Here is a 14,050-nt window from a genome sequence, read left to right as displayed (position 1 = left end):
TTAGGGGGAACAAGATCATGCAAGGCCGGATCATACGTTTAACTACTTTTTGGGCCGGGGTCGAGATCATGAATGGATGGATCATACCTCTAACTACTTTTAGGGGGGAACAAGATCATGAAGGGATGGATCATACCTTTAACTACTTTTAGGGGGGGGGGCAAGATCATGAAGGGATGGATCATACCTCTTACTACTCCTTACTACGACTCCCTGATTTCGTCAGTGCAGTATACACCAGCTGTATTTCCATCATACCCACACATGCATTCATTTCCTAATGTTACTTGGTTTCATTTAATTGCCGTTTACAGTTTATAACTTCCTAGAAGTAATCATCTGGAACCTCAAATGTAGATCAGCAGCTCGCAGTACATAATATTGATATTGTACAATGGATGAGGTCTATATCTATGTGCCATTGTTCATTTGAGGAGTGCAAAAATAATTATATCAATAAACTTTCAAGTGACTGAAGTATATAACAGTAATAATTTGGCTTCGGTTTTGCAGGATTCCCCTTCAAACGCATGAATGAAGTAGTGTATTTTTACCTTTACTTATACCTTTATAATATAATTTAGATAAAGTATGATTGATTGCGGGCAATGATTTTGTATCTCATTATTTCTACAGGACCCTCGCATATATCTAGGCCTATGTATTTTTGTTTTTCTTAATGTTACTTAGTTTATTTTCAATCTGTCGCTGTCGCTCTCATCAAGAGATTTGCGAAGGCGTACGCTTCCAAATCAGGGTCTCGTTGCACAAAGGTTAGCGATTATCTGTAAGCTTGATTTTTACTATCAATTGTATATAAGATATATAAGATAAAATATATGAGATATTATTCTACGATTATTGCCAGACTTTGTGTTGCGCGCCTCAGGTGATTAATATTTTTATTTCTAATATTTTTTTTTGTTCAAATTACATTTTTAAGGTAACGGGTGACGTCACAATGAAGTCGTTTCTTTCAATCATCTTTGTGTGCTTCTATTGTTCCTGTGGTAAGTAAAACAAAATCGGACGGGGATGGAATCAAGGTACATGCAGATAATTCGTTTTTCTGTTTCCGAAACGGAAAAAGCAAAAACAGAATATTGAGTGAAAACCGTTTCTATTTTCATTGTTACAAACAGAAAAACGGTTGTGAAACACAAAACAAAATTTTAAAATGTTTAATTTAATTTCTTAATTTTCACATGACAAAACGATGACTTGAATTGATAAAAGTTACTTATTTTTTCAATTTGCAGGAAAAAAAAAATGGAAAAACAATTTTAAGAAAACAGTAAAATGAAAAAAACAGTTTGTTTCTCAATATTTTTATTTTTATATTTTCATTTCTGACCCAAATTATCAAAAAACGACCGTTTTTCTGTTTGTAACAATGAAAATAGAAACGGTTTTCACTCAATATTCTGTTTTTGCTTTTTCCGTTTCGGAAACAGAAAAACGAATTATCCGCTTGTACCTTGATTGGGTGGAAGGGGTGGGGGCTTTCACACATATATAACCTTCATACGTTAATGTAGGCTATTTTGTGATATTATACGGCCCGTGGATGGAGTGATTTGCGATATTAGATCAATTTCTATGGTCTTAGTATTTTTTATTTACTTGTTCATTCGGTCTGTTACCTTTAGTTTTCATTGTTTAATGTCGACGGAATCTGTCGTTGACGCTCATTTGAATATCAACAGCATAAATGAAGTAAATTTAATCCTCATGATACTAGGCTGAAAACATTTTATTGAAATTGAATAGGAAATAAAGCTTTGACCAATTTTTGGTTCGACATGCGCAATGCGTGTACAAAATTATGTATTTACAGAACCACCTTATACTGACGTCGCAAAATGGGTATTAAACATGTGGGAGACTCGAATGATAGAGGCCACAGTATCTGATGTTAACATTGTAGCACTAATTTGCCTATCAGATTCGAATGTTACCAACATAAGACAAAATGGAGCACGTATCGCCTTGGTGTCTACAATATGCCGATACCTAAATCACTGCTCCGCTTTTTAAAAATTATTTATGGTGTCAAAAGAAGGTGAAACGACATTTGCTCCTGCGACAATTGCTCCGGGTTTAATTTCGTCTGAGATGTAAGGTTGGGGTTTTGGTTACAATAGAGCTTTATGTTAGGTTAAGGGTAGGGTTTAGGGTATGTATAGTGTTAAATCCAGGGTTGGAGTTGGCTCTCCATTAGTGTTTGGAATTAGAGCGGAGCAATAGTCGCCGGAGAAAATGTCATGGAACCCAATGTTACACCAGAAGAATTTTTCAAAATTTTCACCAGGCGGGTGATAAGAACTGCACTGCACTATGAGGTGTCATGCCATTTGCTCCTGCGACAATTGCCGTGGGCTTTATTTTGTCTACATAGAATGTATTGTAAGGGTTGTAATAAGTTTTTTTTTGTTAGGTTTAGGAAGGTTGTAGTCATTCGATTGGTGTGTGAAATTTATAGCGGAGCAATCGTCGCCACAGCAAACTTCATAGATTCAATTATCATTACTTATTATGTTAAGTCATTTATTCGATCACGCTTCTTTTAATTATTTATTTAAATTTTACTTTTTATCAATTTTTTTATTCATTTACTATTTATTTATTTACTTATTCATGTTTTACTCGGCAGCTGCGGACAAGGTCTTCTTTGTGGACCAGATCAATTTTGGAATATACCACAGTGATATCGAACCTGGAATGGTCCTGACCGATCAGGTCTATCAGAGGGCGGTCTTCGAATATATCCACCGACCGGGGGTCATGACCTATGACTTCGAGACAAATATGGTGGTATGGGGACAGCGAACACCGCATAAGATTGGAGGCGATGTTCTGGACGGTGTGCCAAACAAGGTTGTCATCATTCCCGGCGTTAGTAAGTAACAATCCCCAGTTCCTTTAAACTTGAGTTGCAAGTGTAAGTGCGGATGAAGGGTAATGGTCGAAATGATTGACTTACATAATATTAAAAGTCGTCATAATTTTTGTATATAAGAGGAGTCCCTCAGGGATCTTTTTTAGAAACGCAATTATTTTATATTTACACAGTAAAGAATAGAAAATATACAGCCAGTTAGACATTTCATACAACATGATTTACTTTGAACTTACGATTGTTCATTTTGTGTTAAAAGACAATTTAAGCATACATTTTGAAATTGAAAAAAAAACATGAGCAATTTATTTTGAAACTTTCTCATACAAATTTAGAGATTTTGTGTGAAAAGATAGTGTAGCCAAGCATGCACATTTCCTCTCAAAAATATTTTAGTGTTTCTTCAAAAATATAATAACGGGCTTTTTTCTTTTCTCACTTTTTATAACTAAATCTTATCTCAAAATGTATATTTTAAGACTAGCCGTCAGTGAGAAAGACCGCAAAGGGTTGGTCGGTTCGTTCCATCTTTGAAATAACCGAGTTCACTTTGGTTCTTTTTTTCCAGAGCCTTTCTGCATCACGTTCAACAATTTTGACCGAAGGATCTACTGGTTTGGGAACGTCTCTAGAATTTTCGAATCAATCAGACTAGATGGGACTAATAAGATAAAGATTTATCGCAATGACAGGCATATATATGGACTAAGCGCGGACGGTCAGAAAGGGTGAATAATTCGATTTATTGTTATGGTGTTTTTTTTCGTAAATATATACTTTTATTCATTTCAGTTATCGGGAGGGAGTAGGGTAATACCATGGTCACATTTGCTCTACGGCGGCCGTACGGCGAGTCGAAAACAGCCGTTTTAAACATTTTTATTCAAACCACCTATATTTAGCTGGTACAGAAATGTTAAAACGGCTATTTTTGACTCGCCGTACGGCCGCCGTAGAACAAATGTGACCATGATATAAGTGCCCCACCCCTTTCATGTGTAAAGCAGTGAAATAAACCCGAGATATTGAATTTAAAGGGGAAAACGAATCCTTTAGAGTAAAAGATATAAACTCCTCCAAAAAAGTTTGGAAATCTGACTGATCGATATTCTCTCCTCGGTTTTAGCATATATCAATGTGTAATTAATATTAATAAATAGAACATTTAATTCTCTTTCGAAATGATACCCTACATGGTATGATAATGGTTCACATGGAGGTGCAGTGCCTTGAAATGTGGGGCAAAGTCAAAATTCAAAAGTTGCAAAATGACACAATTTTGAAAATAACTTGTTTTTTTACCATGCTGATGAGTTTCTCAGCGGTTTCTTATGATTTTGATCGATAATCCATTCTCGGTTTTATCAAATATCAATGTGTAATTAATAGCAATGAATAGATCATTTAAGTTTCTTTAAGATGATACCCTACATGATGTGACTTGATGTCTTCTCATTATTTTCATGCACCCACTTACATTGACGAGTGGATACCATGCGCGCCAAAAAAAACACGTAAAACGATGTCTTTTCACGATAGGGCACGTTACGTACGTAACGTGATAAAAAAAGGGTATCTATTTCGCTAGGAGAATTACGTGTATAGGGTCGAATTCGCGGGGATGATAAAACAAAATTAAAATGTTTTATAAAGGATGTCTTTTTTGCCCCAACTCTTCATGTTTACAGTCCGATTGCGCGAGGTTTATAAGCTGGGGTCGTACAAAACAAGATAAGGTAAAACCGGCGACCGAAGGACCCATAACAATACCACGTTCCTGTACTTGTTTAAGGGTTCATTTCAGGGAATATTTGCCAAGAGTATCGTTTTGTTTCCAAGACTTGTTAAGGGTATTGTTTCACACGCCAATACCTGTTAAGGGGTGCATTTTCAGAATATTGAAATTACGTGTTTAGGGTGCTTTTCGAGACCCCATGGTCGCGCATTGTATCCACTTGTGAATGGAAGTGCCCCCCCCCCGGGCATGCACCTTAACATCAACATTAACATGGAATCAAACAGACCTCTGCACAATCAAACACATAACAAACAAAAAAAAAACGTGCATGGGCATTTCAAACCACGACTCAAACCATGTCATCTCACAGAACCGTCACTACAGAAGCAGCGGATGGATTGATTTGAATGGATTTTCGTCTGTATTCGCACAGTCGCACAGACACAAGAATCATGTTCTGTATTGAACCTACATGACTATTTCTCGCTCGTTTTGTAGTTTTTCAATTACCTCATCGAACACTTTTGAATCCTGCTCTTTTCATGATGGCATGATCATAACCCACAAGCATGGTATCATTTTAAGGAGAATTAAATGATCTTTTGAATGATATCAAATATGCATTGTATAAAATTGGGAGTTGGACAAAATTAATGGCCAAGCTCAGATTTCCATTTTTTTGCCCGTTTTGCAGCTTTTCGATTCAGACCTCATCCAACACTTTTGAATCCTGTTCTTTTCGTGATGGCATGACCATAACAAGCATTGTATCATTTTGAAGAAAATTAAATAATCTCTTGAATGATGTAAAATATATATTGTGTTAAATTGGAAGTTTTGAGAAATTAATGGCCAAACACAGATTTCCAAACTTTGTTTTGAGGGTTTATAGGTTATGTAAATCTCTGTTACCCATGGAGGCCTAATTCAATTGAGTAAAACAGGTTGTCTTGCCGCTCCCTATCAAAATACACTGGAGCCGCCCATGTTTAACATCAGAGGAAGGGATGGGGGTCAATAATCCCATTTTAGAGTCTGTTTTGAAAGTTAACAACTGTATATTTGTTACTTATATTTCAGCGCGTTTTTAAAGCCTAAAAATAAATCAAGCAAGGAACCACCAACATTCATTTAAAGCTGTATGCCGTAATTAGCCAATCTGTTTATCAATGATATGTTTAGTTATATTTTTTACAATCGAGATGAACTATTCGGATGCCCTGTGAGTACTTTTCCCGCCAATAAACTAGTAACAACCTCTCCAGTGTGCGTCGTAGATGGCGATATGACACTAATGCGGAGAAGTGAGCATTCCATGTAGGAACCCTGGCCGAGTGGTTGAAGACCCCTGTTGGCATACAAAGACAAGCGAAAGTTGGAGGTTCGATCCCCGGTCACGACACCTACGCCCCTGAGCAATGTATAAAATTACTCTATTTTCATGAATAAAGATGTACAGATGAATGTTGTGGTACCAATATATGCATGAGTTCTTTTTTTGTTAAGTCACATCTGGGGAGCGTTTCATGAAAGGGATTGTCAGACGTTCTATCCGACAAGTCCTGTTTAATCCGACAGTTACTATAGTAACAGTGCTTCTCAACCAATCAGAATCCAGGAAAGTTGTCAGATCTGACAACTTGTCGGACGAAAATATTGATGAAACGCCCCCCAGAAGAGAAGGGGTCCCCTGAGAGAATACATTTGCCCGAGTCTCATTATCTTCTTGCCATTCTTAATTCATGTGTCTATGACTAGAAAGCTTTATTTTTCTGAGGGGGATCGCATCACGGAAATGAAGGTGGATGGTACAGACAAAGAAGTCATTGTTGATACGGACCTGGTCAATGTTACTGCTTTCACAAGAAACGCACAAGGTAAGATACGGTGGCAGGGGCTTGTCTCAAAAGATCAGGTAATCGCGTAAGGTCGTGTGAACGCGTTGTCCTACCTTTCGTGAGAAAGTCACATATTGGATTGATGGGTGTTTCACAAAGCTGTTCGTAAGTTAAGGGCAACTTTAAGAAGACTGGTGATCCTTTCTTATGGTAAATGGTATACACATTGGCGATTGTTTAGCGCTTAAGAAAGTATCACCAGTCGTTCTTAAACTCGCTCTTAACTGACGAGTAGCTTTATGAAACTGCCCCCTGGTCAACGTTACTGTTTTCACAAGAAATGCCCAATGTAAGGTTCGGTGGCAGTGGCTTGTCTCAAAACATCGGGTAATATAGCGTCCGGTCGTGTGAACGCGAAACCCTACCTTTCGTGAGAAAGTCACATATTGGATTGATGGGTGTTTCACAAAGCTGTTCGTAAGTTAAGGGCAACTTTAAGAAGACTGTTGATCCTTTCTTATGGCAAATGGTATATTCATTGGCGATGGTAAAAAAAGGATCACCAGTCGTTCTTAAAGTCGCTCTTAACTAACGAACAGCTTTATGAATGGTCCCCTGGTTAGGTCCATTCATGGCAGTTTACTGAAAACAGGATAGTGTTAACTAGTACACGAAAGGTTGTATTTTGCGCATACAAGATCAGTCTAACATTGAAGTACACCTTATATACGTTCCTCGTTTGCCTGGTTTGCACAACTCTATACTGTTTCACAGTCTATGAGAGCAAATCCAATATGAAAGAAAGGAGGAAGAGGAGAAGAACTAGAAGATAAGGAACAAGATGAGCAAGTTTAAACTCAAAGAAGGAAGATGAAAGAAGACGGGGAAGATTGGAAAGAAACAGGTCACATACAGCGCGTGGGTTTTTTAAAAAAAATATGAAGAGCGTGATGGAATGGCCACCGTGATGTCGTGCTAAATTTCCCTCAGGATTCGTAACTTTTGAATGCTGAATGGATCGCTCCTTTTCATTTGTCATATTATTGTCCCATAACCAATCAATCCCACATAAAACACGATTTGCTAACACGAGGTTTTTTCTAATACACCATGATTTTTTTCCTACCATTGGTCTTCAACAGTTGGCCTACCCCATTTCTTGAAATAATTTCAAGAAAGAGTTCCGATATTTTTTTTCTATTCCTTGTAGATAATTGTCTATACTGGATCAACGGCCAAACAGTCGAGAAGTACAACTTGGAAACCAACGTACGTACCGCCATCGCCAATATATCAATATTAATCGGTTACGCTGAGCACATAGTCGTTTATAATGACGTCATTTATTGGGCAGATAATAAACGAGGCGGGATTGGCCATCTACACCTGAACGATCCCACCAATCAAGACTTCCGTACAAATATCACAGTGAGTGGGACCGAGCAAAGTTTGGCGGGGATACTGGATATGAAAGTGTTCATTCACGAACGTGGTAGGTCGAGTTCAAAGATTTGTGTTACATTTTTTCTATCGTTGGTATACTTTAATTATCTCTGCGAATTCCAAAATAGTATCCATGACTTAAGAAAAATGAAAATAAAAATAAAAGTAATGAGTAACAAAGAAACAGAATCCAGAATCGTCAAAATCAAAGGTAAAGTTGTGAACATGTCCATTCAAGTCGCCTATAAACGGAAATTACGTTTGTTTATCTCATAAAACTTACGTAGGCCTAAGTCTTACTCAAGTCACTGCATGTATCAAGTCCGTCTTTCCCTTTAAGACTCGCGTAAGTCTTACGCAAGTCGCTGCATGTATTAAGTCCGTCTTTTCCCTTAAGACTTGCGTAAGTCTTACGTAAGTCACTGCATGCTTGTTAGTCTTACAGTAAAAAGATTTACGTAAGTCACTGCCTGTATTAAGTTAGTTTTTCCCCGACGTTCCTGTTCTCGCATCTTTGATATTTCTCTGAATTTTGACATGAATAAAAGCTAATACTACATGTCATTGGTCATGTCCTCATTTGAAGAAAAAAATGTCTTTCATTGCTTATATGGCTGTCTACTACTGCAGCTCGTCTATGAATAAAAACTAATACTTTCATGTCCTCATTTGAAAGTGTGTTTCGCATCTGCTTACATGGCAGTAGACTACTGCAGCTCGTCTATGAATAAAAACTAATACTTTCATGTCCTCATTTGAAAATGTGTTTCGCATCTGCTTATATGGCAGTCGACTACTGCAGCTCGTCTATGAATAAAAACTAATACTTTCATGTCCTCATTTGAAAATGTGTTTCTCATCTGCTTACATGGCAGTAGACTACTGCAGCTCGTCTATGAATAAAAACTAATACTTTCATGTCCTCATTTTAAAATGTCTTTCATATCTGCTTATGTGGCAGGCGACTATTGCAGCTCGTCTATGAATACAAGCTAATACTTTCATGTCCTCATTTGAAAATGTGTTTCTTATCTGCTTATGTGGCAGTCGACTATTGCAGCTCGTCTATGAATACAAGCTAATACTTTCATGTCCTCATTTTAAAATGTCTTTCATATCTGCTTACGTGGCAGTCGACTACTGCAGCTCGTCTCCATGCCAAGAGGGTCTCAACTGTATTAGTGACAGATTCGAATACAACTGCGTAGCCAACAACACAAGCAACAACAACACTGACAACAGCACTGACAGCAACAATGCCGGGAGAAATACAACATCATTAAATAACGGCGGTAAGGGCATGCAGCATTTGTTATATTGATTAGATTTGCATTGATTAGATTCGATTTAATCTACGAGATTCTGGTTTGATGGATTTATGTGAGTTTATCTGATGCAAATGTTTGATGCTGATGTGTTGTAATGGGCATTATTTTATTTCACTTTTGAGTGTGATTTGATCGGGGAAGGGGGTGTTTCACAAAGATTTAGGGGTCCGTTGCAGAATGAGTTGCGTTTAAACGCAAGTCCAAAATGCGCACTGATGATTGGTTGAAAATCAAGTTGCGCATGACTTTTAGAGTTGTGCTTGATTTTAATTCTTTATGCAACGGGCCAGATCTGATTAGAATTCGCAATTATAAGTTCTCAGATGCGGGCGGCAGAAGATGCATTACGCCGAAGGTCAGATCATGCGCATGGGGCATGCGCTAAGTACTGTATGTATGTTTAATATTTGCAATTGATTACATATATTCTGTTGCAATTCTACAAATTATAACTTAATTTCAGCTGGAGTAAATCAGGACCCCGTCTTACAAAGAGTTATGATTGATCCAATCAATCGTAACTCTATGGAAATCCATCATTGTCATATTTTTTTCTACAGGAAATTTGCAAAATGTCCTTGGTACACATAGGAGAACACAAAAATTGTAAAGTAATCAACAAATTTATGGATATACATTCTCTTATGTAGAGATATTTTTGAGCAAACATGCATTTTATGTGTTGGCTTTGCTGGCTTTCCATAGTTGTGATAGATCGGATCAATCACAACTCTTTGTAAGACGGGCTCCGGATTACAATCCTTGATCCTTAATCAATACAAGCCTCGCTTCTCAGCTGGTCTCTCTCTTTTCTTTTTTTTTGACATACATAGACAACTATTTAATTACGTTTTAAAAGGTTTTGATTTATCAATGATATTTGTTTATTGTATATTGTCCAGTGTTTGTATTGTTATTACCAATTTAAAAGGGTAAGCTTGATTGATTCGTATTTTTGTTTTTTATTTGTATGTTAAAACGAGTGAATATTGAAATGCAATAAACCGAATGAATTCATTTGCAATTGATTATATATTGATATACTAATGATTTAGACCGGTGTGTTGGCTCAGTTGGTAGAGCGTCCGTCTCACAACCGGGAGGTCGGGGGTTCAAACCCCGGCCGCGTCAGACCAAAAGACGTTAAAAGATGGGAGTTGCTGCTACCCTGTTTGGCGTTCAACAATTAAAGGGATAGAGCCTCGTCGATCTGGCGCTGCACGGTGGCTGCCGGGCCCACGATCAATTGGGCAAAAGCAAATTTTCGGAGTATTTCATTTCATGTCTATGGATTTTGGATGGATTTGGGGGGGATTTAGGGACCGAAAATAGACTTGCAACTGATCGCAGGTTTCTTGCAACGCCTCACAAGACACGCTTATTTAAACACTTCTTGAACTTTCCATTTACTGATAACCAACAGGATTGAATCCGTGTGGTTTACGCGGTGAAGACTACCCGTGTGACGCGATACGTGGTGTCTGCTATAACAACAACGGATCAGCCCTCTGCGACTGTCAAGAGGAATACGTTCTCGGGATTGATGGCGTCACGTGTTTAGGTATGTTACACTGAATAAACTCCGGTGTTGATCTAACAACAGCCTGGAATATATGTATAGACCAATTTCACAACGTGAGAGGGCAGCAGACTGGTCGCCATGCTGCGGTGGGCGAATCAACTTTTATAGTACACAAGTCAATAGGGTATTTGGTACATTCGTTCGATTTTTTTTTTTATTTTGGACCAATTGTGCAGATTTCTTGTAAGATTCACAATGAGCATTAATCGGAGAAGTTCAGGTCGCAGCTGTGCTGTGTTCAATATCCACAACAATTGGAGAAAGCTTCAGGATTGGAAGCAAAGTGAATGTGAAATTCACTCGCCTTGGACTCATGAAGCCTGTTTGTGTGTGAAGCCGTACTCCCTGCATAGGTTTCCAGGCCGTGAAGAAGGAATGCGTCGCCAGTGCCAGTGAATCTCTCTTCCCCTTTAGCTCCTTTATCCTTCCTCTCTGTTTTATTCTCTTGCCTTGCCCCCTCCTGTTGGATACTTATAGGCCTGCATAACATGTGGTGGTGGTGGTTTTTTTTGTGGGGGGGGGGAGAGGGGGGATTTATTTGATCATGCTTAGATGGAAATATCAGTCCCTCTCTCTCTCTCTTCCTCTCACTATCCCCTTCTCTGTATTACACTATCCCTCTCTCTCTCTCACACACTCTCTCTCTCTCTCACTACCCCCCCCCCTTTCTCACTATTCCCCTCTCCCCTCTCAGTATCCCCCTCCTCTCACACATAGTTCTCTCCCCCCCCCCTCCCCTCTCTCATCCTCTCTCTTATCCTCTCTCTCTCTCTCTCTCTCACTCTATGTCTCGTTCACTCTCCCGCTACTCTAACACAATTTACTAGCAACAAGAAGTGAGCTCCCTGATGAAAACCAACAGCGATTCTTGGTCATCATCAACTCACTTTTACTGACAAAACTAAGGGGAAAAAGTAGCCAAAGTGCAAAAATTCATCATACCTTCATCGGTCAGATATGGCCATTGTCTTACATCGTCTACCCATGTGTCCATGCTTTATTTTATTGATTTATGATGAAGTTAATGACACAATATCAGAGCTTATCTGTAATCTTTCATTGAATTTGTACACAGAGCCAATCGCGGTCAGCGCACTTGCCCACCGCAGCAATGGCGTCGCCGATAGAGGGCCAAATACATAAACCGGCCGTGAAATTGGTCTATATGTCCACACCAGAAAAGTATTGGAACAATACCAGTTTAGAATAAAACCGACGTTGTTTTAATAATAATTGGTGTTGAATAGACACCTAGCTGGTGTTAGACCAAAACGAAACTGGTGTTGTTTAACCCTTCTCTGGTGTGGACCTATAAAGATTCCGGGCTGGTGTTAAATCAACACCGGAGTATTTGCAGTGTACCCTTTTTACTCCTCTTCCATTTCATGCATTAAAAACCACTTGCACGTTTATAATGTAAAGAATTTTGATAGTTCAAAACACCTCTCATGGCAATCACATAGAAAGTTTTTCGGCGTCGCACAAACATGACAGTGGGCCGGAAGTGAGCAAATGTGAACCATAACTTGTTTCAGGCCATTACTAGTTTGTGTTCAAAGCAAAAAGAAGAACCCTCAGTGGTATCTCCATGCAATATTTATCTATGAAATTGATTTCTAGTTGTCTATTTTCTTTTAATGTTGGGCTTACCTGAAAAAAGACTGTTCACGCTTTCATCATGTGTTAAATGACAATTTTTATTGTTTGTAAGTGTTTTAAAAGAACGGATAAAAGGCGCATTTGATTTAATGATTATTCTGATGATCTAATGATCACTTTCCCCTCTATCTGTCTCTCACACACTAAGTCCACGCAAACTGCCGAAACTGTGAATATGGCGAATGCATCGAGGCCAACGGCATGTATGAATGCATCTGCGACAGCGGGTTCACACTAGCCGGAGATGAACGCTGTGAAGATGTAAATGAATGCCAAAGCTCCGTTTGTGACCCGGAATATGGCGTATGTGTGAACACGAAAGGAGGATACTACTGTACCTGTCAGACCGGTTTTATAACAGTTGGGGACGGATTCACGTGCCAAGGTAATATCCATGTTTCGTCATAGGTGTCTTTCACAAAATATATCGATTCTGTGTTCTGACTCTTTTGGGTCAACTTTAGGGTTGTTCATGCTTCTTTGCCCCCCCCCCCCGAAATGTATTTTGTATGTTTTGACAACGCTGTGACTATAATTGTTTCTGTTAATTCTTTTTATCAAAAATGTAAATACATTGGAATTGAAATTGAATTGTACATATATAATTATTTCTATATGTATTTCTAACATGAAAAGTCATGACGTCATGCACTTAGAATATTTGCATCATATATGGTTTTCTAACTTTTAACACCTCTTACCCTTTTCTGTGAAATCTTTAATTTCTTCCTTCAAACCTTCATTAATTGTAGCAATATTAGGTTTGAGATTTACCATTATTTTTTACACTATTTTCGTCTTATAAACCCTTTATCCATAGTGGACTGTAAGGAAAATACCTGTCAAAATAATGGCACATGTACAGACAATCAGTGCTTCTGCCCAGATGATATCGAAGGGATATTGTGCGAAACTGGTAAGTTAATTTTGCTCCAAATTCTTTCGCCCGTATTATCAACTGATTCTACTTCGGCCAGAGTATAGGACCATGTCTGTGCTAAAACTATGGAAAGCCAAAAATGATTAAGAAAAGGAAAATCGATTACACTTGCTGTTTATATATTTCATGTTTACTGCGAGTTCTCCCCCATATACCTGTAAAAGGTGAAGGAAACGACTGTAACTGTCACTCGGCAACAATGTTGAAGATACAAAGAGAAAACAAAATTATATTCCAAATATTTTCGTAAATTGATATTTGTGTTTTTCAGGTTTCCAAAGATCAGCCAAAAAAAAAAGAATCAAAGACCGTTCATGAGACCACCACCCCCCAACTCTCCTACGTATTCAATAAACGTGTATTAAAACGTATAAATAATCATTTGTGTGTCTGTTGAGGTGGCCAGCCCCCCCCCCCTTTCCTCAACGCACATGCACACTCCCACCGCGGCCCCTGCAATAATTAGGGAGCTTTTGCAACACTACCAAGACGCTTTCTTGGACGCTGAAAACTTATTGGCCCGTATTTTGAAGTCTGGTTTAACTTAAACTTAGGTTTAAAGTTGTGGTTTGAGTATGGACAGCCAATTGTTATAATCACTAACAGTAGAGATATCATACTTT

The 14,050-nt window shown here is 38.4% G+C and overlaps 1 protein-coding gene across 1 annotated transcript in view; it reads left to right on the top strand.

Annotated features, from left to right (window-relative positions):
* The window catches only part of LOC121417328 (low-density lipoprotein receptor-related protein 1-like), a 36,586-nt gene that overhangs the window by 20,696 nt on the left and 1,840 nt on the right, over nucleotides 1-14,050 (top strand). Inside the window, exons 2-10 of the mRNA XM_041610998.1 lie at nucleotides 944-1,010; nucleotides 2,654-2,899; nucleotides 3,468-3,627; nucleotides 6,396-6,514; nucleotides 7,686-7,967; nucleotides 9,052-9,210; nucleotides 10,670-10,807; nucleotides 12,636-12,872; nucleotides 13,308-13,403. Coding sequence (XP_041466932.1) covers nucleotides 962-1,010; nucleotides 2,654-2,899; nucleotides 3,468-3,627; nucleotides 6,396-6,514; nucleotides 7,686-7,967; nucleotides 9,052-9,210; nucleotides 10,670-10,807; nucleotides 12,636-12,872; nucleotides 13,308-13,403 — 1,486 coding nt within the window. The 5' untranslated portion in view covers nucleotides 944-961. The remainder of the gene's footprint in view (nucleotides 1-943; nucleotides 1,011-2,653; nucleotides 2,900-3,467; nucleotides 3,628-6,395; nucleotides 6,515-7,685; nucleotides 7,968-9,051; nucleotides 9,211-10,669; nucleotides 10,808-12,635; nucleotides 12,873-13,307; nucleotides 13,404-14,050) is intronic.

This window comes from Lytechinus variegatus, chromosome 6 (genome assembly GCF_018143015.1).
Source record: "Lytechinus variegatus isolate NC3 chromosome 6, Lvar_3.0, whole genome shotgun sequence".
Lineage (NCBI taxonomy): Eukaryota > Metazoa > Echinodermata > Echinoidea > Temnopleuroida > Toxopneustidae > Lytechinus > Lytechinus variegatus.
Note: the sequence above shows the minus strand (reverse complement) of the source record. Positions and strands in the feature narration are given on the sequence as shown.